The sequence below is a fragment of the Myotis daubentonii genome, chromosome 10, assembly GCF_963259705.1.
Source record: "Myotis daubentonii chromosome 10, mMyoDau2.1, whole genome shotgun sequence".
Lineage (NCBI taxonomy): Eukaryota > Metazoa > Chordata > Mammalia > Chiroptera > Vespertilionidae > Myotis > Myotis daubentonii.
In genome coordinates, this window is record NC_081849.1 from 7,216,960 (window position 1) to 7,240,173 (window position 23,214).

A 23,214-nucleotide genomic window follows, 5' to 3' on the forward strand; every position below is an offset into this window, starting at 1 on the left:
TCATAACACCTGGTCCAGTCTCTTATGGTGAACATTCAATAATAAATATTTGAATGATTTGGAGATTAGGTTTCGAGATAAAATACTCCTGAGAGAGGTAAGGGAAATCTAAAACCCACCTAAAGAACACGGAGAGGGTGGCTCAGTGGCTGAGCATCAACCTATGAACCAGGAGATTGATTATCTTCTGAGTCCCGCTCAGGGCACATGCCCGTGTTGTGGGCTCCATCCCCAGTGTGGGGCGTGCAGGAGGCAGCTGATCAATGATTCTCTCTCATCATTGATGTTTCTAGCTCTCTCTCTCCCTTCCTCTCTGAACTCAATAAAAATATATATATTTTTTAAAAAGAACACGAAGAGGGTGACGGGAGGCTTTGGAATACCACTGGTGGGAGGGGCCTTCCAGATTAGTCAGACCCGAGGTAGGGAACCAGGCCTAGGGGGAGAAAGACTCCCCAGGTGTTAGGCGAGTCTCCGCGGACTCTGCACAGACCGGGGAAGGCACCTGGCGAAGGGAGGGAGAGGTGGCCGGGCCTGGGCAGGCCGAGGGAAGAGCTGCAGCGCCAGTGTGGACTACGGCCCCTCTCCGGGAACTGGGTGGGAAGCAGGAAAGAGGGCTCTCAGGGGCAAGGGGTGTCGGGGCCGGGCGGGTCGAAAGCCCAGGGCACTGCGCTCCGCAGATGCCGCTCCTGCAAGGAGAAACTCTGGGTGCGTATGCGGCTGGTCACCTCCTGGGTGCGCAGCGTGAGCCCGAAAATGTCCTCGTGATAGCGTTGCTGATCCTGCGGGGAAAACAGGAGATCAGAACCCGGCAGGCAGATTCGGCCGGTGCACGCCGGGCCCCTACCCGGCCGCCGCCCGCCCGCCCTCGCCCGCGCCCGCGCCCTCGCACCCGCAGCACGCCGATGAAGTCGCCGGCCTCGTCCAGCTCCATGTTGCCCTCTGTCGCCAGGATGCGCTGCACCGTTTGCAGGACGCTGGTTGCCATGGTGACGTCGCCGCAGACAAACATGTGGCCCCGTTCGAGGCACAGCACGCGGTGCACCTCCTCGGCTAGCTCTGTCCGAAGGATGTCCTGCACGTAGGTCTGAGGGGAGGCAGGGTCAGGGGCCCGCCCGGGCCAAAGTGAACTGGTGTGGGGTCTGGAGCGGTAGATGGAACAGGGGCGGGGCTTGGGGGAGGGTGGGGGAGACCCCTAGGGCCTTGGGCCAGTGACGGGGCTGGGCGGGAGCTGAGGGGCCAAGCGGAGGGTGTCCACTAGGGGGCGGGGCCGGGCGGGGCTTGGGCCTGACCCCCCCCGCCCCCCCCCCCCCCCCCCCCGGCCGTGCGCGCCGGGCCTTCCCACATCCCTCGCTTCAGGTTGCCCCTGCGCCCGCCGGGGCCCCGCACCTTCGGGCTGTCGGGTTCCCGGGAGAAAGCGGTGAGAACGCGGCCGAACACCCCGCGCTGCTGGGCACCCTGCACCTCGTCGCGGTAGAGGTGGTCAAGCTGGGAGCATCGGCAGCCAAACACCAACGTCATGGGGGCGGGCTGCAGGCCTGCAAGCAGCGCTGCGGGTTGGAGGCTGCCTCCCCGGGCGGGGCGCACCTCCTGTTGGCTACTCTCGCCCAGGCTGACAGCCCCCGCCTTTCGGGCAGAAACAACCACCCTGGGCTGTTTGGCTCCTAGGTGAGCGCAGGACGTGTTTCTCAGAAGCCTTGCCTGATCCTGATACACAGGGAAGCCCACGTTCACCGGAGGCGGTGCCTTTCCTGGGCTCCAGGGGCCAGTGTGTGGCGCTAGAACATGGGCTCAGGACTCAGAACTGCTGTCCTTTGCACCGCCTGAGCTGCAGTGGGGATTCTATCTGGCTCCTTCCCTTCTCCAGCCCATATTTTCCCCCACCTCGGGCTCCCACACTTCCTACCTTTCTCAGTCACAGCCCCCTTCTTGTGACTTACCAGAGGCCTTGGGCACCCTGTGCCCAACCTGAACACCCTGTACCTCGGGTCCTGGCCTCACCTGGGTGAGTGAGTCTTCCTGGGGCATTTCTGTCTCCTGAGTCTCAGCCCCGTCCCCTTCCAGTTCTCTTTGTCCTTAATCCAATCCAACCCCGACTTTGTGCCCAGCACCAGGAGGCCAGACCTACCGGGCACTGCCCCGGCCTCCAGGCCTTGCCCTCCCCTTGAGCTTATTAGATCACCTTTGTGGCCCATTCGTGGCCCTCTTTCCTACCTGGTTCCTGCACTCCAGCCCCCACCTCTTTGTCCCTAGATTGTGACCCCGTCATTCCCTTGGCCCCCCAGCCGAACCTTTGCTCTCAATGTCGTGCAGCCGCTCCTGCCAGAATCCCCGGAAGGGGGCGATGCCAGTGCCTGGGCCCACCAGGATGCAGGGCACGCTGGGGTCGGGTGGCAGCCGGAAGGAGGGAGCCCTAGCAGAGAGACATTTCGTCAGGCCTCTTGCTTCCCCGCTTCCCAGTCTTACCACTTGTGCGGGGTGGAGAGAGAACTCGGCTTCTGTTGGCAACGGAGCGACTGCTTTGTCAAGTGCTATGACCGTGTCTAGTTCATAGTAGGCACGATGTGTTTCGTAACTGAACTCTGCTTGCTGGGTGAAAGGAAACAGTTCAAACCTGAACTGAAGACCATTTTGATGTCTCAGTTGAGGAGAGTTAGAAACTAGGGGAAGGGAAGGCCAGTCTTTTGGTTTACGAGTTTCCTGAGTGTGCTTATTCGTCTCCGTATTGGTAGGTAGTTTGTATTCAATAAGTCACAGCCTATTGGTAATTTCGCCTCCTGGATGGGTTTGGGCCACTGGGCCTAGCTGGTGCCATCCTGGGAACTCTTCATTGTTCCGCCTGAGACTTTCGGCTCCTCGCTGCTAGATGGGGCAAGACTTACACAGCATGAGGGGAGGGTGCCCTGAGTCCTCCTTGATCCTATGGTAACTGAACTGGTTCTCCCTGGACTGAGAGGGGCTTGTCCTTGAACGGGCACAGTGCCTAGGCGCAGTGGTCGGCAAACTCATTAGTCAACAGAGCCAAATATCAACAGTACAATGATTAAAATTTCTTTTGAGAGCCAAATTTTTTAAACTTAAACTATATAGGTAGGTACATTGTTATTAGCTTAATTAGGATACTCCTAAAGCTTAGGAAGAGCCACACGCAAGGGGCCAAAGAGCCGCATGTGGCTCGCGAGCCGCAGTTTGCCGACCACGGGCCTAGTGGCTGTGCCTCCCAACCTCAGGCTGAACCCCAGCCCTGCCTCTGGGGGCCGCCGTTTCAGAGCAGGACTCTACATCCAAATTGGTGAAAGGCCCAGAGCTTAGCCCACGGCCTGGAGTGGCTCAGCTGGACACCCCGTCCCTGATATGTGAAGTGGGTCTTCTCTGCTCCCAGTCACATCTCTCACCAGCGCTTCCAGCCTCACCCTGTGCGACCCCCACAGAGTCCTCCATCTGTCCTGGCCACCCTTTTGGCTCTTTCTCTGCCCCTGCTCGGACAGACATTCTCTTCTTGTCTGTCCACTCCATCCCCTGACGTGCTCACTTACCCCCTGATGAAGCAGGGCACAGGGTCTCCGGCCTTGAGCTGGCTGAGCCATGTGGAGCAGACTCCATAGTGCAGGGGACCCAGCCCATCTAGTTTGGGAGGAGAAGGGGTCAGTGAGGGGCCACTCCAGGGTCATTATGTGGCCCTGCCCCACCTCCCCAGTCTCACCCTGGGTCCGGTATGCCAGCACGGCCACTGTGAGGTGGATCTCCCGTGGGTGGACACTGGGTGCTGAGCTGACGGAATAGTACCGGGGCTGGAGCAGGGGCAGCTGGGTGAGGAGCAGCGGGGCAGGCAGTGCCACCGACGGAAACTGCTCCAGCACCTCCAGCAGCGTGGGGCAGCGGAACCACTTCCACTCCTCGTAGCGCCGGGGGTCCTGGGGGGTGGGGTGCAGGGTGCTGGAACCTCCTGTGCTGCCTGCTGACTTCACCTTCTGACCCCACCCAAGCCCAGCCTTCCCGAGCACCTTCTCCGTGCCCAGCTCTTTCAGACCTTGAGCATTCTAGATGCATTAGTAACTCTGAGCTGGGTCAGCACTTGCTAGCCAGGTAGGCTCCCCTCCCCCCAGCTCATCCAGCCTCACTAGCCCCTGCTCCTGCTCCCCCGCACTGGGTGGCCCCCAACCTGGCTGAGGGTCTCAAGCTCCTGCTGTTCGCCGGGCTCTTCAGCCAGGGTGCTGAGCAGTCGAAGGAGGCGAGGGCTGGGCGGGGAAGTGATGTCCAGGAAGAAGGTGAGAGCCTGGCGCAGCGTGCAGGGGGGCAGCCGGGGGTCCCGCACCCAGCCGGGGGGAGGGCCACCTGGGGGTCGTGCATAGGGGAGCTCTGAGGAAGGGGCAGCTGGACTGGGGTGATGATTGCTTCTTGGAGAGGACATGGGGCCTGACCATGCCTCGTGTTTTCGGTGACTTGCCCTTGAACAGCGGTGTTGGAACTGTCTGGACAGCCCCCATGTTGCTTCTTTTGGGGGCCCCTGGTTGGATTGGGTTGGTCTGGGCTCCTCTACTTCTCCCCACCCAACTTATTTTAACTCCAGGCTCGGGGGGCAGCGGAAGGTAGACCGCATGCCAGCTACAGAGCAGGCTAGTGGCCAGGCGGAGCTTTTGGGAGGAGCCCCGAGGCAGGAGACAGCCTTTAGGCTAGAGGTGTGTGGGGACAGGTTCAGAGAACGGAGCCTCGCTCTGTGGACTGTCCAGCTGAGCGAATGTGGCAACCTTTTGCCAGGTCCTGAACCCAGGGAACCCTGGCGCCAGGGGGATGGAGCAAGCCCTCAGTGCCATGCCTCAGACCGAGCCCCCTCACCAGGGCTGCCCTTCTCCAGCTGCTCCACGGCCACCGGCTCGCCTGGGGGGGGTGGGTCCTCCACGCGGCTCAGCAGGGCCTCCACAAGGCCGGGCCGGTTGGGCGGGCAGACGCCGATGTGGTCCCCCGGCTGGTACTGGAACCCCTCCTGGCCTCCAGTGTCCAGGCGCACCAGGATCGTGGCCCGGCTGGGGGTGAGGAGAGGGGAGTTACAGGGAGTGGGAGGCAGAATGTGGGAGGAGGAGGGTGCCGGGGTCTGGGGAAGGAGGGGCTGAGACAGGTGTGGGGGGGAGCCTTCCTCACGTGGACTTGCTGCTTTGCAGGTTTTCCACTGAGAGGACTGTGGCCTGGAACATCTTCCTCCTGTGCACGTGGATCAGGCCTGGGGGCAGGGGGTGAGACAAGCCTGAGCCAGGGAGCGGGTGCCTGGGAGTTATCCTGGGACCCTGGAGGGTCCAGAGGGCCAGCAGGGTCAGTGGGAGGTCAGGGCGCACCTGGCAGCAGTTGGAGGCCCTCGGCCTGGGCACTTAGCCGGTACCTCTGGCGCTTCCAGCTCCGTTTGGGGCTGAATATGTCCCGGGCAGCGGCCTTGGCATCTTCTCCCACGCAGAAGGTCTCGCAGGAGGCCTGAGGGGCAAGGTGATGAGGGCTGTGGAACTCAGGGGGGCTGTTGGGGGAGGTGGGGCTGGCCTGTTGGGTCCCCAGTTGCCACCTTCCTGGGACTGTGAGAGCAGAGGGGTCTGGGAGTCGGGGGCACCATCCGAGGCTCACAGACACTGTGGGATCGGCTGCCATAGTGGCAGGAAGGAGAATGGGACCGAAATGGAGGCTGGGGCTGTGGCCCCTCGATCTTTAGCCCACGTCCTGCCTCGGCCGCTGTGCTAGCTCTCCCTTTGCACGGGTTTCTGTCACAGCCACTAGTTCCGTAATCTGGAGAGTGTTAGTCTCGTGTCCCGAGGAGCACAGTGCTTGGGACACGGTAGCACCCGCTGAATGTGTCTGCCGTTCTCTGTGTTCAGACCTGCATTCAAGTTCTGCTCTTGTCCTCACAGTAAACTGCCTGTTTCCCTGTCTTTACAGCTCAGTAGGTCTGGTGAGGATGACATGAGATACTTTATGTAAAAGGCCGCGGAGGGCTCTCTGGCAGTCGGCTCTGCCCTGCACCCACGCAGGGGCCGGAGGAGCCGCTGGAGCCCAGCCCCAGGAGGGTCCGTATTTCATTAGTTTCTGCTCAGGCACAAGCCTGGTGAACCACATGGCCAGCCCCCAGCTTGCAATCCCAGGCTCATCCAGCTGGGTCTCCCCTCTCTTCTCACCCTGCACCGCCAGTCCTGTTAATCTTTCTTTTGTGCGTGTGAAGTCTTATATCTCTTCCTTCCTTCCTTGGCCCCCTCCCTTCCTTCCTTCCCCTGCTGCTACCACCCTCGTTAGCCAGAGCCTTCCTGCTTCCAGCGGGATTCTCCTCCGCCCACCCTGTGCCTCTAGACCAGGTCCCGAAACTTCACGTTGGGCCCTTCTCTTGTCCCATTCCTTTCCTCCGGCTGCTTCCCTGTGTCTAGATTCTATGGTCTTGTTTTCCATCCCCCTCTTCGCCTCCAATCTGAGCTTGTTTTTCCAGCTTGACCTTCTCCCCAGCAAACCCTCCACCTGTGCCAGGCGGCCTGCCCAGCCCACCTCTGGGACGCCCTCCTCCTCTCCTCCTCCCATACTTGCTGAGCTCAAGCCCAGAACCCCAGCGGGACCAGCACTGCCCAGAACACTGTCAGGACCGGGACAACAAGCCTCCTTCAGGTCCAGGCATGGTTCCCAGACCAGGCAGAGCTGCTTCTGCAGGGAACACGACTTAGAAAGTCACAGCCCTGGGACTCACCCCCTGGCACTGCCCGAGCTGTCTGGCCTCTGATTTCCCTGAGTTTCTGTGCTGGCCTCAGCTCTACACTCACCTCTGCCTAGCCCTCTCTCCATCCTTTCCCTCTCCCTGCGTCCTGCCCCCCAAAGCCCCTCCCTTTGTGTGCCCACTCAGGCCCCCACCTGCCAGGGCCTGTCTGCCCTCTTTTGTCCTGGCCAGCAGCCTCCCATGAGGTTAGGGCCATGTCATATAGTGCTCAGGACTGAGCCAAATGAGGGTGGACTTTGGAAGGAACAGGAAGGGACCAAAAAACCCAAAGAGGATTGGGTGGCAGTGGGTCCCTGTCTTAGAATTGCAGGTCTCAGTGGGGAGGTGTCCAGGTCTGAGTGAGTCAGAATTGGGGCCGGAGCAGTGACAGGGGTCAGATGCTGGGACAGGCCCAGGGCTCACCTGGAAGGCGCCCTTGGCCCAGCCGCGGAAGGCCTCCTCCTGGCCGCACAGCTCGTCGCCCTGGCCCAGAGGCAGGAGCCGCTCCCCACCCAGCTCTTCCAGCCGCGTGTCCACCGCGCGAGCAAAGGCGCAGAAGTGGGGGTACGCCCGGGAGCCCAGGCCGAACACACAGAACCTGGGGGCAGGGAGCTGTCACGGGAGCCCACCCTGTTCCAGCCCCTGTGCCCAGGGAGCTTGCCCTCCCGCTCGCCTCCCTCCCTGAGGCCCCCAGACCTGAGGGTCCCCAGTGCCCCTGCGCTGTCTGTGTTGCTGGACTCCTTCCTCTTCCGCCGCCAGGAGGTCACAAGCGGGTCTGTGCAGGAGACGCTGTTGAAGCGCATTTTGTAACTCCTGGCAAGAGAGGACAAAGACAAGGGTGACGCAGGGGGCTGGAGACATGGCACAGGCTCAGACACAGCCAGGGCACAGCGTCAGGGTCTCTGCATCGGGGAAGGGAAAGGCCCTGCCTGGCTGGGCTTTGCTCTCTGGAGCTGTCTCGGGTGGAGGCCGAGGGTCTCCGGGCCGCCGGCTCTGCTCTGCCTCCTTCCCTTCTCTGGACAGTCTCCTCTTAGAGTCCCGGGGACTGCAGGGGGGCACATCACAGGAAGGGGGGCTGTGGGAGGCTGTGGGGGAGGCGCCAGTGTGTTGGAGGCACAGAGGGGGAGCTCTCCACAGCTGCCTTCCTTTCCTGTCTCCCGGTGCCTCATCACCCCCTGCCCCCAAACCCCCCCTTTCCCCCACTCACTTGTGCTGTTCGGGCCGAGGGGAGCTGTTGTAGGGGCCCGACATCTCCATCAGGGCCGCGGCGAAACTCTGCGAGGGGAAGCGTGGGCATCGCGGTTAGTTCAGTTGTAAGGGCACAGAAGCTTAGGCCAGCGCCAGGCTGGACCTTCTTATTATTTGTAACTTTCAATTTGTTTTGAAATTTTCAAAGTGACTTTTTGAGAACATTCCAGAAGCATGTAAAGTGATAAAAGAGAAAATCTGCCCTCATCTTCCCTCCAGTCTCACCCGAAGGCATGTGAACGCCTGACAGGCATTTGACCACCTCGCCCATTTCCTGTTGTCTTTATACACATACCTGCATTTATAATTTTTTAAAAAGTAAAAATGGGCCCTGGCCGGTTTGGCTCCGTGGATAGAGCATCGGCCTGCAGACTGAAGGCTCCCAGGTTCAATTCCGGCTAAGGGCACATGCCCCGGGTTGCAGGCGGGATCCCCAGTTGGGGGCATGCAGGAGGCAGCCAAACAATGATTCTCCCTCGTCATTGATGTTTCTATCTCTCCAACCCTCTCCTTTCCTCTCTGAAATCAATAAAAGTATATTAAAAACAAAAACAAAAAACAAAACCACCGGGCATCATGAGTCCTGATGTTTCAGCCAGTGCTACAGGCGGGTCTCCCTGCACTGCCGGGTGCCTGCTGGCACGGACACCTCCCAGGAGCCGAGCCACATTACCGCTGCCACGGCACCAGCTTAGAACTACTCAACCTTCGCGCAGGAAACAGCAAAATGCGGCCAGGCCATCGCATCCAGTGTCAGATGCAGATGTATTTGGGTCTGTCAGGTTCGCCATAACTGGCCTGTCCTACCTTGATTTGATTTTTAAAACATTTTGTTGAAGCGCGAAGTACAGACAGAAAATCAGACATGTCATAAACGTCCAGCTTTCTAGATTTTCACAAACAGAACAGACTGTGCAATCAGCATCCCATCAAGAAAAGCCACCGGCGTCCTTTACGTCACCTCGGTGCCCCTCCCAGCCCCCAGCCCACCCCAAGGGGACTAGCGCTCTCCTGAGCGAAGCAGCACAGGCGTGTGCCGCCTCCTTTTGAGCTTTACACAGAGTGAATCCCACGGTCTGTGTTCCTTTGTGTCTGGCTTCTCACTCGACGTGGCGTTTTGAGTCTCATCTACGTCGTTATGTGGTTGTCATCCGTCCACCCTCCTTACTGGGAGGCGTTCGAATATACCGCAATTTACTTATCCAGCCTGCCGGTGACAGCCACTTGGGTTATTTCCGGTGTGGGGGTATTATGAACAATGCTGTTATGAATATTCTTGTTTGTGCGTTTAGTGAATATATCCCACTTTTTGTGGGGTGTATGCCTAGGTTTGCTCCACTTTTTAAAATTTGAGGCACAGTTTACATACATAGCAATGCACAGAAGTTAAGGGTGTAGTTCCATCCGTTTGGCAGTTAAATAAAAAAGTTAAACGTACGTCTACCCGATGACCCAGCCGTTCCACCCCTGGGTATTTTTCTAAGAGAAATGAAAACATAAGCCCACAAAAGCCTCGCACAGGAATGTTCATAACAGCTTGATTCACAATAGCTGAGCACTGGACCGGGCCCAAGTGTCCGTCCACAGGAGAGTGGAGAGAAACACGGGGGTAGTCACACAGCGACGCTGCTCGCCGCCTGGGACCGCACCCCGAGCCCCCCGCCTGGAGAGGACCTGAGAGCTGGGTGAGTGAAAGAAGCCGGGGTACTGTGTGCTCCCCTTCCCTGCCTTCCGAGGGCAGATGAACTAACCGGGGCCAGAAGTCAGAAGGCCTGCCTGTGGGCAGAGGTGGGGGGTGGGGGGCACGGGAGGGGGGCGGGGTTGACTGGGAAGGGGGTTGATGGGGGAATCGACAAGGGAGCTTTTCAGGGGGATGGAAATGTTCCAGATCTTGGTAGTGTTGCGGGCCATGTGGGTGTAAATACTTTCATACTAAACAAAAGCTCATGCTTCTATTTTTCTTTAAAAGGCCTAACCCAGGCAGCAAGGTAGGGGAGAGGCTGGCATCAGCCTCCTGCTTTAGGCGCGAGAAGCCCAAGGCAGGAGGGCACCAGGAGTGGATGGGGACAGAGATGCTTGGAAGATGATGGGTAACCGTAAAGGACTGAATGGTGCTCAAGTCTGTTTCTTTCTTTTAATATTTGTTCAGAAAGTGAAAGGTACCTAATCTGCTGACATCTGAACAGGGCTAGTTTCTTCTGTTAAGAAGAAAAAGCTGAAATTGCGTATTAAATGGAGTATTCCTGTTTTCCTCAGTTGTCAGTGTCCCCGAGCAGCCTCACAGACGTGCCTTTAGCATGTTACACACGTGCACTGGGGATGGAAATCACTCGGGGACCCAGTAAAACAGTGAGGCAGCTCGAGGGTGGGCCTGGAGTGTGGCCCGTGTAGGTCACACTCTGGGGGACTCCCTGCTCACCCACGTTCCATCATGGGGGGGTCTTGCCCAGCCACCCCAGTGTTGATTCTCCCCTCACCCCCTTCCCCCAGGCCTCACCTCTCCATTCTCTGGGGGATCCCCATTCCCAAATGTGCTGGTCACCACCAACACCAGCGTCTCGTGCTCAAGGGACACCACGTCATACTCATCCATGCACAGGACCTGTGGGTGGGAAGACAGGTGTCCTTACTGCCTGGTCCTTCTCACTCTGGCTTCCCTGGCGGGCAAGACGCAGGCCCCGACTCGGCCCCTGATTCCCTGTGGGTCCCCAGGGTCCTTGTGAGCCCTGCCTTGCGACCCTCTCCTATCCTCCAGGGCGTATCTGAAGGGCTGCCCCCTTCCAGGTCCCTGCCCTGCAGGCTCAGTCCTACCCGGGGGTCGAAGGCCTTCCGGAAGAGCCTCCCCAGCTGCTGCGCGTAGCTCTGGGCCCGGCCGGTCTCGGAGCCGTACAGGATCGTGGCTTTCACACGCTTGGCCATCACCGTGCCCATGAGTGAGGCAGAGATCTTCACCGCACTGCGGACGAGGGTGGGGTGAGGGGAGCCCTGGCACACAGAGCTGGGGTCCCCCCAGGCGCGTGGGCCAAGCAAGGCCTTGGGGCCCTGAGTGGTAGGCATGGAGGGGTGGTGCCAGAACACCGCTGGCTGGTCGCTGGGTGTGGGTGAAGGGCGGCACTCCTGGGGCACCTACTTGGCTACTTCCTTAAAGGTCTTCTTCCTGGTGATGCCGGCACCCTTGGCTCCACTTCCCTTCCAGGGATCTGGCTGCAGGGGTGGAGGGGAAAGTGGGTAATGAAAATAGCAGCCCAGGGGGCTGCTTAGTTAGAGCCACCCTGGGGGGGCCAGCCAGTGGGTGAGCACCTGGTAGCGGAAGGCAGGGGACAGGAAATAGTTGACCATCTCCTGATGGAAGACAGGGGTGAGGCTGCCCGAGATGGGGGGCACGATCCAGGCCCAGTCGGCAGGGCAGCCCCCCCTGGCCTTCTGCTCATTCTCCAGGTGCTTCATGAAGGAGGAGGTGGCGGCGTGGTGGTCCACGATGGTCACCTTGGCCAGCTGGGCGAGTGGGAGGGGGGTGGCTTAGGCTCAGCCTACAGGCCCCACCGCTTGTCACCCCAAACCCAACATATCCCGTGTTCTCCCAACCGCACGTGACCCCTACCTGCAGCATACAAGGTCACTCTCAAAGTTCAGCAGACAATAGCAGCTCCGCCCCCCAAACCCAATGTCCTAAACTCTCGAGACCCCTTAGAGGTACTCGGCAGGCACTGTGCCCGGCATGCTCTCTTGAATGAGTTTCCAAAATCCAGTGGGTGGCACAAAAGTCAGTGCCCAGTGTGGCCTGGGGACCAGAACTGCTGAGCACGCACTGGTCGCTGGGCTCCCAGCACACACAAACCCCGTATTGCAGCACCCGGACTAGTGTGTGCTGTGCCCAAAATGCAGGCCCCCGTGTGCGCCATCATACCTGGCCGTGGGACTCCTTCCCACTGTCCAACTCCTGTGCCTCCCTCTCTGGCAGCCCTGCCCTCGCCCTCGCCCTCGCCCTCGCCCTCGGCCCCCTGGCCAGCCTGGGCCTGCGCACCTGGTAGCTGTGCAGCACAGCCACGTTGATCTCCACGGCTGCCTTGTCTTTCCACAGGGACGAGGTTGTCCGGGTGTCCAGGTCCATGCAGACAGCCACATCCTGGGAGCAGAGGTGGGTGGCATTGTAGGCACAGGGTGGGGAGGTGCCGACAGCGTCTTTGCCTCATACTCGGGAGTGGAAGCAGTGAGGTGGGTGGGTGGCCCTCTGGGGGCCCGACTACCTAGTTTGGGGCGGGTTCGGGTCCTTGCTAGCAGGGGCACCACAGAGCAGAGACCTTGGGTCAGACCCTTCTCAGCCCTGGGCCTTAATTTCTCATCTCTAAATGGGTCTTCACAGTTTGGGGTCAAGGTCCATTTTGAGAATTTGATGTAAGCGGTGGAACTATAGGTCCTATTCCCAGAAAAGTAACTACATACAGTTAACCCTTGAACAACAGGGGTTCACTTACATGCTGGTTTCCCCAACTCACCCTCAAAGTTCAAACCCGTGATATTCAAGGGTCAGCTGTACTCCTGGGAGCACACACACAGCCCTGGTGCTCCCAGGGGCCTACAGCTCTGGCCTAGGAGGCGGCCTGGCCTGCCCACGCCCAGCTCCTCCCTCTGCCGGCGTTCTGTGGCTCTGTTTGCAGGACCAGGCACCAGTGCCTGGACCCTCCCCGCCCGCCCCAGCTGGGGCTCACCTCCAGGATGTTGTAGCGGTGAGGGTCACACAGGTTCCGCATGCCGATCTCTGTGCTCATGTACCAGCCGCTGAACGGGGCCGCAGGGAACTCCAGGCCCCCGATTTCCAGCAGCATGTTGGACACAGCCGGGAGGGCGTACCAGCGCAGGCCCAGGGCCGCGAACCACTCCAGCCTGGGGGTATGGGCTCGGGGTCAGGCCCCAGTGGAGACTTGCCTGCCTGGGCACCCTCAGGGCAGCTCCTCCTCCACCGGCCCATTCCCTCTTGTGCTCACGTGGGGTGCTCCAGTGGCACCTCGAGGACTAGCTCGGGGGGCACAGTGAAGAGTTCCGGGGGCTCATCTGGGGCCTGGAGCAGCAGGGGCAGCACGTCGAAGCGACCGTTGCCTGGAGTCCAGCCGTGCTGGATGCAGAGCTGTGGGCGCCGTTCATCAGCCATCGCCACCCTTCCTCCCAGGCACCCTCAGTGGCTGGATCTCGGTCCCACCCAGGGACCCTCCTTGGGCATCACTCATCTTCATCTGGTGAGGTGCCCTCTCCCTGCTTCACTGACCCCTCTTTGACCCCCCCACCCGCACCTCACCCCAGAGCCCCCGCTGGATGGCTGGCCCCTTCTCCACCTGGCTGTGCCCACCTCGGTGATCTCCACGTTGGCCGGGTCCCCTCGCACAGAGCCGTCCTGCTGCCTGTAGCCCGCATAGCGCACCAGTTGGCTGTTCCAGATTCGGAAGTCTCCCCGGCCCGGGGCGCGCTGGGGGAACACTGTGATGGCCGAGCTGACGGGAGAGAACCGGTCAGCCCCAGCCTCTCTGCCGCCGCGGGCTGGGGCTGGCAGGCTCAGACACTCACCGGAGGTTGCCCCGGTTGGTGGCGTACTTGATGTGGCTGCAGATGTAGGTGAACATCTCCTGCGCAGAGCTGCAATCCCGGGCATCAAACACCTGGGCCGCGAGGCAGGGCGAGAGCAGGTGTGAGGCCAGCCAGGAGGAGGTTTGGCGGCCGGAGAGAGCAGCGACCTCCATCTGCAGCCTGAAGGCTGGGGGCCACTTGCTGGGAGCCCCCTTCTCTCTCCTCTCAGGCGCTTCCCTGACCATTTGCAGCCACACTGACCCTTCCTGCCCTGACCTCCACCCCCCTCCACCTCCCACCCCCCATAGCCTGGTCTGCTCTTTAGCCCACCCGACAGGGGAAGGCTTGGCACTTGGTACAGAGGAGGGACCCGGTCACTGCCCTGGGGAGGGGCACCAAGGGACGGGGAGGCCACCTAGAGGTGTGGGTGGTGGGCTCCCTATTATTCACGGTGCTTAAGCCAAGTCACCGACTCTCCCTGGCACATTGGCGCTGGGGAGGGAGGGGGCGGCGCGAGCTGGCTTTCTGGTGCTAGGAGGAGCCACCCCCAGCGGGAGGGAGGCTGGGAGGCCCCTTCTCTGCCTGAGGGCGGAGGAGACTTGTGCTAGTGACAGGGCAGGAGGTGGCAGGGGCTGGCCTGGGGCCACGGAGGGGTATAGCAGCGAGTGGGGTCAAATATGGAGGCTCTGATGGGTTCAGAGTGGAGCTAGAGCTTTGAACCACTTAAAGGGCTATGCACGCGTCAGGCAGGCTGTTCTCATTCTACTTGATGCTCCTTTGGGATTGACTAAGCACGTGGCTTTATTCCAAAGGCTTTGGCGGTCAGTTACAGCCAGGAGACCAAGGTCCTGCATTCAGTTCCCCTGTGGGTCAGCTGGCTTCCCTGAGCGCCACAGACTGTCCCAGGAGCCCAGGCATGCTGAGTCACGCGGTGGGGCTGTGCCGGAGGGCCTGGGCTGGGCACGGGGCTGGAAGGGAGCAGTGTTTTTGGGGTGAGGGGACTAGGCCGGGCAAGTGAGGCCCACATGGGAGAGGCAGTCTGGGCTTTTCCAGAAGGCGGCTCCCATGGCTCTGTCAGCCCCCAGGGACCACTTCTCAGCTACCCTCACTGACGCCGTGAGGCTGGTGTTTCTCTGCTGCGGCACTGCAGGGGTTTGACTGGGCCAGGGCACCCAGGGGAGCCGGTCTCTGAGGGAACAGCGGGGATCTTCCCACTGCTTGGGACCCTCCAGGAAGCATCAGGAGCTGCCTGCACCCCTCTTCCTCCTTTTTTGTGTCCCCCACCCCCCATCCTGGGTGCTTGCTAGTCAGCCACACCTGCAGCTTCCCCCACTGGATCCGGCCCACGCAGCGCGGGGCATTGCGCCAGGCCTGCTTGGCCCCGAACACCAGCTCACTCTCCCGCAGCTGGTAGGTGCCTGTGGCCGCCACCTCGGCTTCCACCTCCTGAAGACGCTGCTCATGGGCCTGGGAGCCGCTCCTGCGGAGGAGAGGGGAGCAGAAGGAAGTGGGGGGGGGTGCGGAGAGAGCCCCCAAGGCCATGTGGGTGTGGGTGTGGGGGAGGCCCGTGTCGCTGAGCTTGGGCTCCGTGTGGGTGTGGGCCGTATCAGGAGGGGGATGGGAGTGACCCTGGGGCAGGACAGGGTGGGCTGTGGGTGTCAGGTCGGGGTCACACCTCTTGATGGAGCTGTAGTACTGGTTGATGAAGTCCCTGGCCTGGCTCAGCAGCTGCTCGGCAGGTGGAGAGCCCTGGGAGGGCCGGCTCTGCAGTTTCCGTGGAAATACCAGGGAGCCCAGGCAGCGTCGTGGGGTGCAGGGCCCGTCCTGGGTCGGTGGGGAGCAGAGGTGGAGCGAGCAGGGAGCACTCGGGTCAGGGCCAGGTCAGGGTGCGGGAACCAGGGGTCGGGGGCAGAGGGAGGTTGAGTGAAGAGGGGTGGGCTCAGGGCCGGGGCTGAGGCTGGAAATGGGGTGAGGTTGGGCTGGGTGAGGGCAGGACTTGGGCCGGGGCTGGAGCTCGGAGTCCCCAGGCCCCCTGCCTTCCCTTAGCTCCTCCGGTTCTTCTTAGTCTGTCTCCTGGCCAGTTTAGGAGGGACCAGACCTCAGCCGATTGGGTGGGGATTCCCCTTACCTGCTGTGCCTGGGCACTCAGGGTGTCATAGGTGATGCTCCCCACCTCCCAGTTCTTCACACGAGGGAACCTGGGCCCCTCCGGGGGCCGGGTCAGCGGAGGGCTGTTGGGAGCGGGGAGTGTGTTTCCTTTTAGATGAACCCAAGGCCCCAACGGCAGCACCAAACTCCCATTGGTTTGCTGCTTTCTTACATTTTCTCTCCCTTCACCACAACCCTAGGGGGTAGGCAGTGTCTGCATCCCATTCACAGAGGAGGGACCTACTGGAGGCTCAGAGAAGTTAAGTATCTCGCCAGAGGCCACACAGGCAGCGCTGGCCCTGTCCACACACAGCCCCCCGACCCCCCTCCTCCCCCCCGACTTGGAGCTGCTGGGGTTGAACCCAGGTGTCCAGCGGTGTTCTAGTGCTGAGCCCCCGAGCCCCTGGCCCAAGGCTGGGTCCTCATCCCCCTGCTGGGCCCACTTCACCTCTTCTGAACATGGGGTGTCCAACCCCCCGAAGTTGCAATGAGCTCTACATTGAGGGTGTAGAGGCCGGTGCCCAGCAGGGATTCTCAGCCCAGATTTCCCTCCTCACTCACACCCCTCCTGACAGTAGCCATCGTGTGAAGGGAAGCCTCGGAGGCTTATCACTTCCTCCCAGAGCCGCCAGGCCAGCCCCCGGGAGGAAGGGAGGGCCTCAGGCTGCCAGTGCGCCTGTGCGGAGACCTTCTCCGGAGCTGCCTGTAGCCCAGCCGCCCTGCCAGCCAGGCTCCCCACCTGGACTCGTTTCCTCCTTCCAGAGACCTCTGCCTCAGGGACGCCCCTTCTGGGGCTGCCCATTACTTTTGGGGTTGATGGCCATGAGGAGGAGGGCCTGGAGCTGGGGAAAAAGACCTCAGTCTCCCACCCCAAGGACCTGTGCCCTGGCTCTCCCTTCCCAGGAGACCTGTCTCCTTGGTCTCCTGTAACTACCTCCTGCCCCCGACACCCACCCCCAGCAACTTTCTTCTGTTCAGTCATCATCCTGTTTGTGGAAGACTTGTCCTGAGCTGGAAGCTGACAGCAATCCCATGGAGTAGGTACGCTACATCCCCATTTTATAGGACGAAGGCTCAGAGAGGTTAAGTAACTTGTTCAAAGTCAAACAGCTCTTGGCAGCAGAGCAGCATTCAAACCTGGTAAGCGGGTGCCCTTACCTCCGACTTTCACCTGCTGCCTGCTGTCCCTGATCCTGGCCTCTTGTGTGAGTGCCCCTCACGTCCTAACCCTGACGGTCCTGTTCTGTCCACACCGACAGCCCTTTTGCACTGGCCCTCCTGGCTGGGTTGCAGGCTCCAGCCCTTCCAAGCCCTGTGTTCTGGCTCTCCTGTCACCTGCTCCTAGCTCACCTGGGGTCTGGCGCAGGCAGGGGTGCGGGTGCGGTTGGTGGTGTCCAGCTGGGCTCGGATGCCGCAGGGGAGGCTGGGCCTTGCTTGCCGCACAGGCTGAGGCCCAGCCCCAGCCCCAGGCCGCAGGGTGGCCCAGGCTCCTGGCCCACGCTCTTCAAGTTGCCCATGTCGACCTCGCTTCAGCTCTGCGTCTCTGAGCAGAGTCCGGCCTTTTCCTTAGGAAGGGGAGGGGGCTCTCCGGTGCTGGCCCTCGCCCCGCCCCTGTCCACACACAATGGGACAGGAACAAGGCAGCTGGGAGGCTCTAAAGCCTCGGGCTCCATGCCCGCCCGCCCACAGGGTGGGGAGCGGACGCCTGGGTTCCGCTCCAAGGACTAGGGCTGATAAGTGGGAACCCAGGTGTCCAGCTGTGTTCTGGAGCTGGAGTGCAGGAGCCGGGGGAGGGAGGAGGTACGTGGGCAGGGGATGGCAGAATGGCCAACCAGAGGGTCAGAAAGGCTCTTCAGTGGTGTCTGACCAGGGAAGACCTTGAACCTGGCCCTTGACGTGCCCTGAAGAGTCCTGTGGAAGCTGAGCACTGTCAGGAACAAGGGATGAGTTCCAGGCTCTTAGTGACCACAGGGACCTCTAGGGCCCCCTCAGGCACTCTCCTCTCCACCTTCCCTACATCTCAGTGCCGCCCAACCCCGCCTTTGAGTCCCTTGGGGATATCGACCCAGCAGGGATGCAGTGACCTTTTGTCCTTGAGTCTGGCATTAGGGCATCCCTTCCCCTCCCAGCCCCAATTTCCTGGAACCCTGCCCCCCTGTGACTCAAGTGGGGAACACAAAATTGCAGGAAGCTGCCCTCCAGGGCCTCCACCCCCTACCCTGTCAGCCAGTGACGTATGTTTCCCTGGGGGTGGTAGATCCAGTAGTCAGGGCTGAGGCGGGACTGCCCACTGGGGAGACCTTAGAGCGCTAGCAAGAGAATGGAGACAGGGAAACCACAATTCCCAGAATGCAGATGGTGCACACCAGCACTCTCCAGACACCTCGGAGAGTAGTGCATGCTGGGATTTGTAGTCCCAAGACATCTGTGGCCTGGAGAAAGGCCATAGGCTGGGGCATCTGGATCTACAGGGGTCCAAGCCATGTGGATCTGAGATCACAGAGACCAAGAGAAACTGCAAGGAAGAAATGGAAGTTGAGAGACAGGACAGGCAGAGACTAGGAGGGGCAGACAGGCAGACAAACAGACATAGATTTGTGTTGGCTGGACTCCTTTGGAAAGCAGTGGAGGATAGATTGGGGTGGGCCTGGATGGGGGGTGGCTGGCGGATCAACCGGAAGGAAGGGGTGTGCTGTGAGCTCTGGGGTCACAACAAGAAGGTAGGGTCTGCCAGCTTGGAGGGAGGAGGGTGAGGGGGCCTTGTAAACTTGGACAAACCTGAGCGCCTAGAGCAGGGGTGGGCAACCCCTGGCACGCGTGCCAAACATGGCACACCAATAACTTTTGCTGGCACACGAAACCCTCTTATAATCTTCCATTTACAATTTTTTTTCTTAATATAGACTTTTTTATTTTTCAGATAAATTCAGTGTAGGTGCATCTTAGATAAATAAATAATTATACATAACATGTATACATTAAAAAAATAAATGTATTTTTCATCATCATATACTGTGTTTTTGTCACTCGAATTTTATTTCTTCAAGGTTCTTCACATACGTACACCTTAAGAGATATCAAGTAGGCGTAACATGTTCTCAAAAAATTAGGGTTGGCACGCAGAAGAATTTTGAGTCAGAGATCTTGCTGGTTTTGGCACGCACTCACAAAAAGGTTGCCCACTCCTATCCTAGAGTTTTGTTGCCTATCTCAGCAAAGGAGCAGACGAGGGGCAGAAACATGAGGTTTGTGCTGAGTCCAGACCTGGTCCCAAGGTCCTGGAGCTCGAGACCCCACCCCACCTGCCCCCTTTCCCTTGAGGCAGGAGATGGCACCCGGGCCTCTCCTCTTAGACATTTTCACCCCCAATGGCTGAGCAACAGACCCCATTTCTGGTTCTCATTCAGCCACCGCCTAGTAAGTGTGCATGACTTTTTCCAGATTCCAGTTAATGGAACTGTGGCTGGCCTCCTCAGGGACAAGGTGATAGGCGTCAGATACGGAGGTCCTCCTGACCTTTTGCCTGCACCACTGACTACCGCCCCTCCCTGACCTGGGGGCTCCCCTCCCCTCTGTGTTCCACAAGGCTGTTAAATTCACCTCAAAAGCAGGGCTTACTTCATGCTTTGGCTCACCCTGAAATCTTTAATCTAAGGCCAAGGCCACTTCAACACATTGGCCTGGCCCTCAATTTTCCAAGCGCATTGCTCACACCCTCTGTTTTAGACAAACGGGCTTCCTCACGGATTCCCAAACAGTCCTGTGCTTTCCTGCCTCTGGGCGCTTGCCTATACTGACCTCTCCCTTTGCCCTCTGACTAATTGGAATCTTTCTTCCTCTTCCTTGTGGCTCAGCCTGGGCAGTTCTGGACACGTCCTGCCCAGATCTCCCTTCAAGAGAGAACTTACTGCAGGAGGTCCAGGTGGCTGACAGCTCCAGCTGCAATGTCTTCAGAATCTTCCCAGCGTGCACCCCAAGGCCCGTGCTCCTCCAGAAGCTCCAGAGGGTCACCGAGCCTCAGGAGGCTCACGGGCTCCACGCCTGTCCAACGGGGCTCCTCTGCGGTCGGCCTCTGCAGAGCTCCCGTTGGCCTGGCAGAGAGCTTTGCGGAGCTCACTCTGGTCTGAGGCTCTCCCCACCTGACCCTGCTCCTTCCCTCTCTCCTTTCACAGATGTCAGACCTGCATCCCATTCCAGAGACGTTCCCTGCCTCCTGTCATCGTACACAGGCATTACCCCCGTCATTCTCTTGTGCCTCTAACTCCTTCTCAAGGTGCTTCCAGAGGGCTCTGTCCATACCCAGCCTCGGTATCCTTCCCCTGGGAGGCCTTGCCAGCACCCCCTCTCCATGCTCCCCAGGCCACGGGGCATCACTTGCTTGTTTCCTCCTGGGGTGGTTTTGGGGCAGTTTGCTCTGCATCTGGAATTTCTCTCCTAAATGACCATGTGTGCTCTGGAATAACAGGTCAAGTGCTGCTCATGTGGGAGGCTGCTGGGCCCCAGGACCCTGCACGGAGTAGGTGCTTTGTGAACACTGGCTTGTTTCACTGCAGATGTGTGTTCTGGGGCCACCGAGAAGGGAACTGGCTGAGGCTGGACAGGGTCTGTGTGGGCAAAAAGAAGGGCCCGGCTGGTGAAGGTGATGGCCCCAAGAGGGGCATTCTCTGGCCACAGGGAGGTAGGGGACGATCCAGCACAGCTTTACCGGTGGCAGGGGCCAGCTAGTCCTGAACTGGCACTGATCTGAACACAAGGAGCCACCACCTGGGTTTTAGGAAGAGGAGGAGAAAGTCAAGGTAGAGGCAGAGGAAGTTGAAGGTGGAAGCTTTCTCTTTGGGGACTTTTCCTCCTTCTACTTGTCCTGGGGCTGTGGCCACACTGTCCCAAGTGTCCTAATTGCCATCAAGGGACTATGGCATTCCTGGCAGTTGTTGATTCTTCTGCTTCTGGGAGGGCTTTCTCTCCCCTCCGCAGGACCCTGCCCAGTTCTCTCTGTCTTCCTTGCTCTTTGTCAGCCATCCTGCCAGGGCATTTAGGCCTCTGCGTCCCAATGGCTGAATGCTCTTCTCAGTAGTTGCATTTTAAAGAGTAATTTCTGAAAAAAATTTTTTTTCAAGACCTACAGATTTGAAATCCCACGGATAGGGAAGAACTTTAATGTTAAATGGTGGGATTTCAAGCTGGCAAGGGAGTTGGAGGGGATCTTTGGGAACCTAGCCCCTTGGTCTATGACAGCGCCTGTGTCTTCTGCCACTGGGGAGGCTGGCCTAGACCCCAACCCCCATTGGCCCTGGCAGATGAGGGCGACAGACCCTCTGTGGGTGAGTATCCAGGACCCTGCTCCCTGCTCTCTCTGAGGGTGGCAAACCTGGCTCCAGCCTCCCTTTCAGAGCACAGGGCTGGGCAGTGCTCGAGGTGGATGCTCTGCCCTTGGGGGAGGGGAGGCCTTGGCCACAGGGGTGTGTGGGGGCTGTGGGGGCTGTGGAGGGTGGCGGGTGATGGGAGCGGAAGGCCCTGGCTCTTTATAGCCCAACCCGGGGTTGTTCAGTGTGAGCTGGAAGTGCCCCACCCTCCCCACTATGAGCAGCTTCCTTCCTGCCCGCTGGCAAGGCCTGGGTGGGGAGCGAGGGGACGGGAGGGGAGGGAGGGGGAAGTGGGCAGAGGGGAGGGGATCAGCCCTCTTTGACTCAGGATATAACTCATGCTGCATTGTGAGATCAGGCCCAGAAAGGTTTGCTCAGCTTCCAGGTTGCAAGGTGGAGGCTGGGCATTTGGGGAGAGGCTTTGGGCAGGGTCTGGCTGTCTAGGGCTCAGGCAGTGGAAGGCGCTGTCTGAAAGGGACTCCTAGCTGGCACTGTGGAGCCATCCAGCAGCCCCGGCCCTTCTTGAGGCAGCCACATGGGGGCAGCAGAGAGCCAACGAGAAAAGATTGGAGCAGAGGCCTGGGCCCTGACACCCTGAGAGACAATGAGACCAGGGTGAGGGAGGACTAGTGTGGCCCATGCCTGGCACGTTGGGCTGGTGAGTCAGCCCAGCCCTCTAGGACCCTAAAGTGGTCTCACTAAGCCTGAAATTCCTGACGATGACTCTGTGATCAGCCCACCCGACAGGAACCGGGGTACCTCCCCTTGAGAAACCTCCCTGCTTCTGCACAGACCACTCGGGGTGTGATGTACTGAAGACGCAGAGAGCCAACCCCATGAGGCAGCTGCTGGGGAGGCGTGGGAGGCAGTGCAGGGGCCCCCGTCCCACAGGGGGGCTCCGAGGGCAGATGGCCCCTGTTTGTTCTGGACACTCTTCTGCCTCTTGGTCCTCAGCCTGGTAGGAAAGTCCCGGGGCCCAGAGGCTTTGAGAAGCCTAAGTCCTTGCTCTGGGATGACGGGTGAGTGCTGGCCAATGGGAGCTCCTGGGGAGTGCACTAATTCCTGAGGCCTTGATTGTCCTGAGGGTTAGACTCTGCCTTCTGAACAACATCCTGAGCAGATCCCGTGCCTGTGGGGTGTGTGTGTGTGTGTGTGTGTGTGTGTGTGTGTAAGTTATGTGTGAGTGTGCATGGGTGTGACTGTGCATGCATGTAAGCATGTGTGTGCACGCACATGCGTGTAAACACACATGTGCATGTGTCCCTGGGCAGTGTGTCCTGAGGCTCACTCCTTGACTGGCCTCCTCATCTGGTCCTGCCCCTCCAAAGCTAACTGGGACTAAGAACACAGTGTGGATATGAATGCTGTCACATCCATGGGGACTTGAAATTATCTTTCATTCTTGGGATCCTGAGTGAACGCGGAGTTTTTAGGTTCAGGTGGCGCTCTCCAGAATGATGACTATGGGGGCCCCTGTCTCAGGCCATGGGGGCCCTACAAAGAAGGTCCCAGTTGTCAGGGATCAGTCTGACAGGCCCTGCCCCCCTCCTTCCTCCTCTCCCCCTCCTCTCTCTTTCAATCCCTCTGGCTGGCTCAGTTTCCTGGTGTGGTTGCTGTGGTGCTGGGTCTCTTGGGAACCAGGGCTTTGAGCATCGAGTGTGCCCAGCCTGGAAATTCCATAGCAACCATCACTGGGGATTGGCTGGGCAGAAACCCTTCCCCTGCGTCTCAGGTGCCCGGGGAGGGGCCAGACCCTCTCTCCAAACCGGGGTGGGAGGAGAGGCCTTTAGATCCCTGTGCTGACTTGTGAGATGTGGAGACCCTGACCCCAAACCCTGACGTAACTTCAGTTACTGTGTGGTCTTTTTCCTGCTCTCCCAACCGGATCCTAAGCCCCTTGACTCCCAACGACCAGCAAGTGAGATGTTCCTGGTATGTTTGCTGCAGATGATGATCTTGACTTTTCCTGGGCCCCGTTCTGTTCTGTTGTCTGGTTTTCTAACTCCAGCGAGGCTGCTGAAGGACTGGCGGACTCCAGTTCCTAACAGGGGTGAGGACCTTTTTTCTGCCCAGGGCCACTTGTGTATTTCTAACACCATTCGCGGGCCACACAAAATTACCCACTTAAAAATTAGCCTGCTATCTTTGGTCAAACATTTAATTAGCTCACCCCTAATGCCTTGG

At 59.6% G+C, this 23,214-nt stretch overlaps 1 protein-coding gene across 2 annotated transcripts; it reads right to left on the bottom strand.

Annotated features, from left to right (window-relative positions):
* Positions 1 to 620: 620 nt before the first annotated feature.
* On the bottom strand, positions 621 to 17,252 carry NOS3 (nitric oxide synthase 3). 2 transcript variants are annotated; one of them, XM_059711492.1, is made up of 26 exons: positions 17,018 to 17,249; positions 15,648 to 15,750; positions 15,195 to 15,343; positions 14,837 to 14,999; positions 13,520 to 13,611; positions 13,305 to 13,446; positions 12,946 to 13,085; positions 12,670 to 12,844; positions 11,985 to 12,086; positions 11,261 to 11,455; positions 11,091 to 11,164; positions 10,772 to 10,916; positions 10,458 to 10,562; positions 7,920 to 7,987; positions 7,409 to 7,525; positions 7,136 to 7,310; positions 5,331 to 5,463; positions 5,140 to 5,218; positions 4,837 to 5,024; positions 4,163 to 4,335; positions 3,704 to 3,914; positions 3,537 to 3,624; positions 2,292 to 2,413; positions 1,390 to 1,538; positions 893 to 1,087; positions 621 to 782 (listed from the first exon to the last, which is right to left on the bottom strand). In XM_059711492.1, the coding sequence occupies exons 1-26, from the start codon at positions 17,182 to 17,184 to the stop codon at positions 621 to 623; spliced, it is 3,612 nt and encodes a 1,203-aa protein (XP_059567475.1). In that variant the 5' UTR covers positions 17,185 to 17,249. The 2 variants fall into 2 exon arrangements, with proteins under 2 accessions (XP_059567475.1, XP_059567476.1); XM_059711493.1 differs by lacking the exons at positions 621 to 782; positions 893 to 1,087 and having other exon boundaries at positions 1,396 to 1,538; positions 4,163 to 4,238; positions 17,018 to 17,252.
* Between the last annotated feature and the right edge of the window lie 5,962 nt (positions 17,253 to 23,214).

What these genes read in the sequence shown, in the direction of transcription:
- NOS3 (XM_059711492.1), bottom strand. Translation starts at nt 17,184, where the DNA reads ATGGGCAACTTGAAGAGCGTGGGCCAGGAGCCTGGGCCACCCTGCGGC. An exon ending in ACCTTTAAGGAAGTAGCCAA is followed by an intron (nt 10,917 to 11,090) that starts GTAGGTGCCCCA and finishes CCTCGTCCGCAG; the next exon opens with TGCGGTGAAGATCTCTGCCT. An exon ending in ACTTCATCGGCGTGCTGCGG is followed by an intron (nt 783 to 892) that starts GTGCGAGGGCGC and finishes TTTTCCCCGCAG; the next exon opens with GATCAGCAACGCTATCACGA.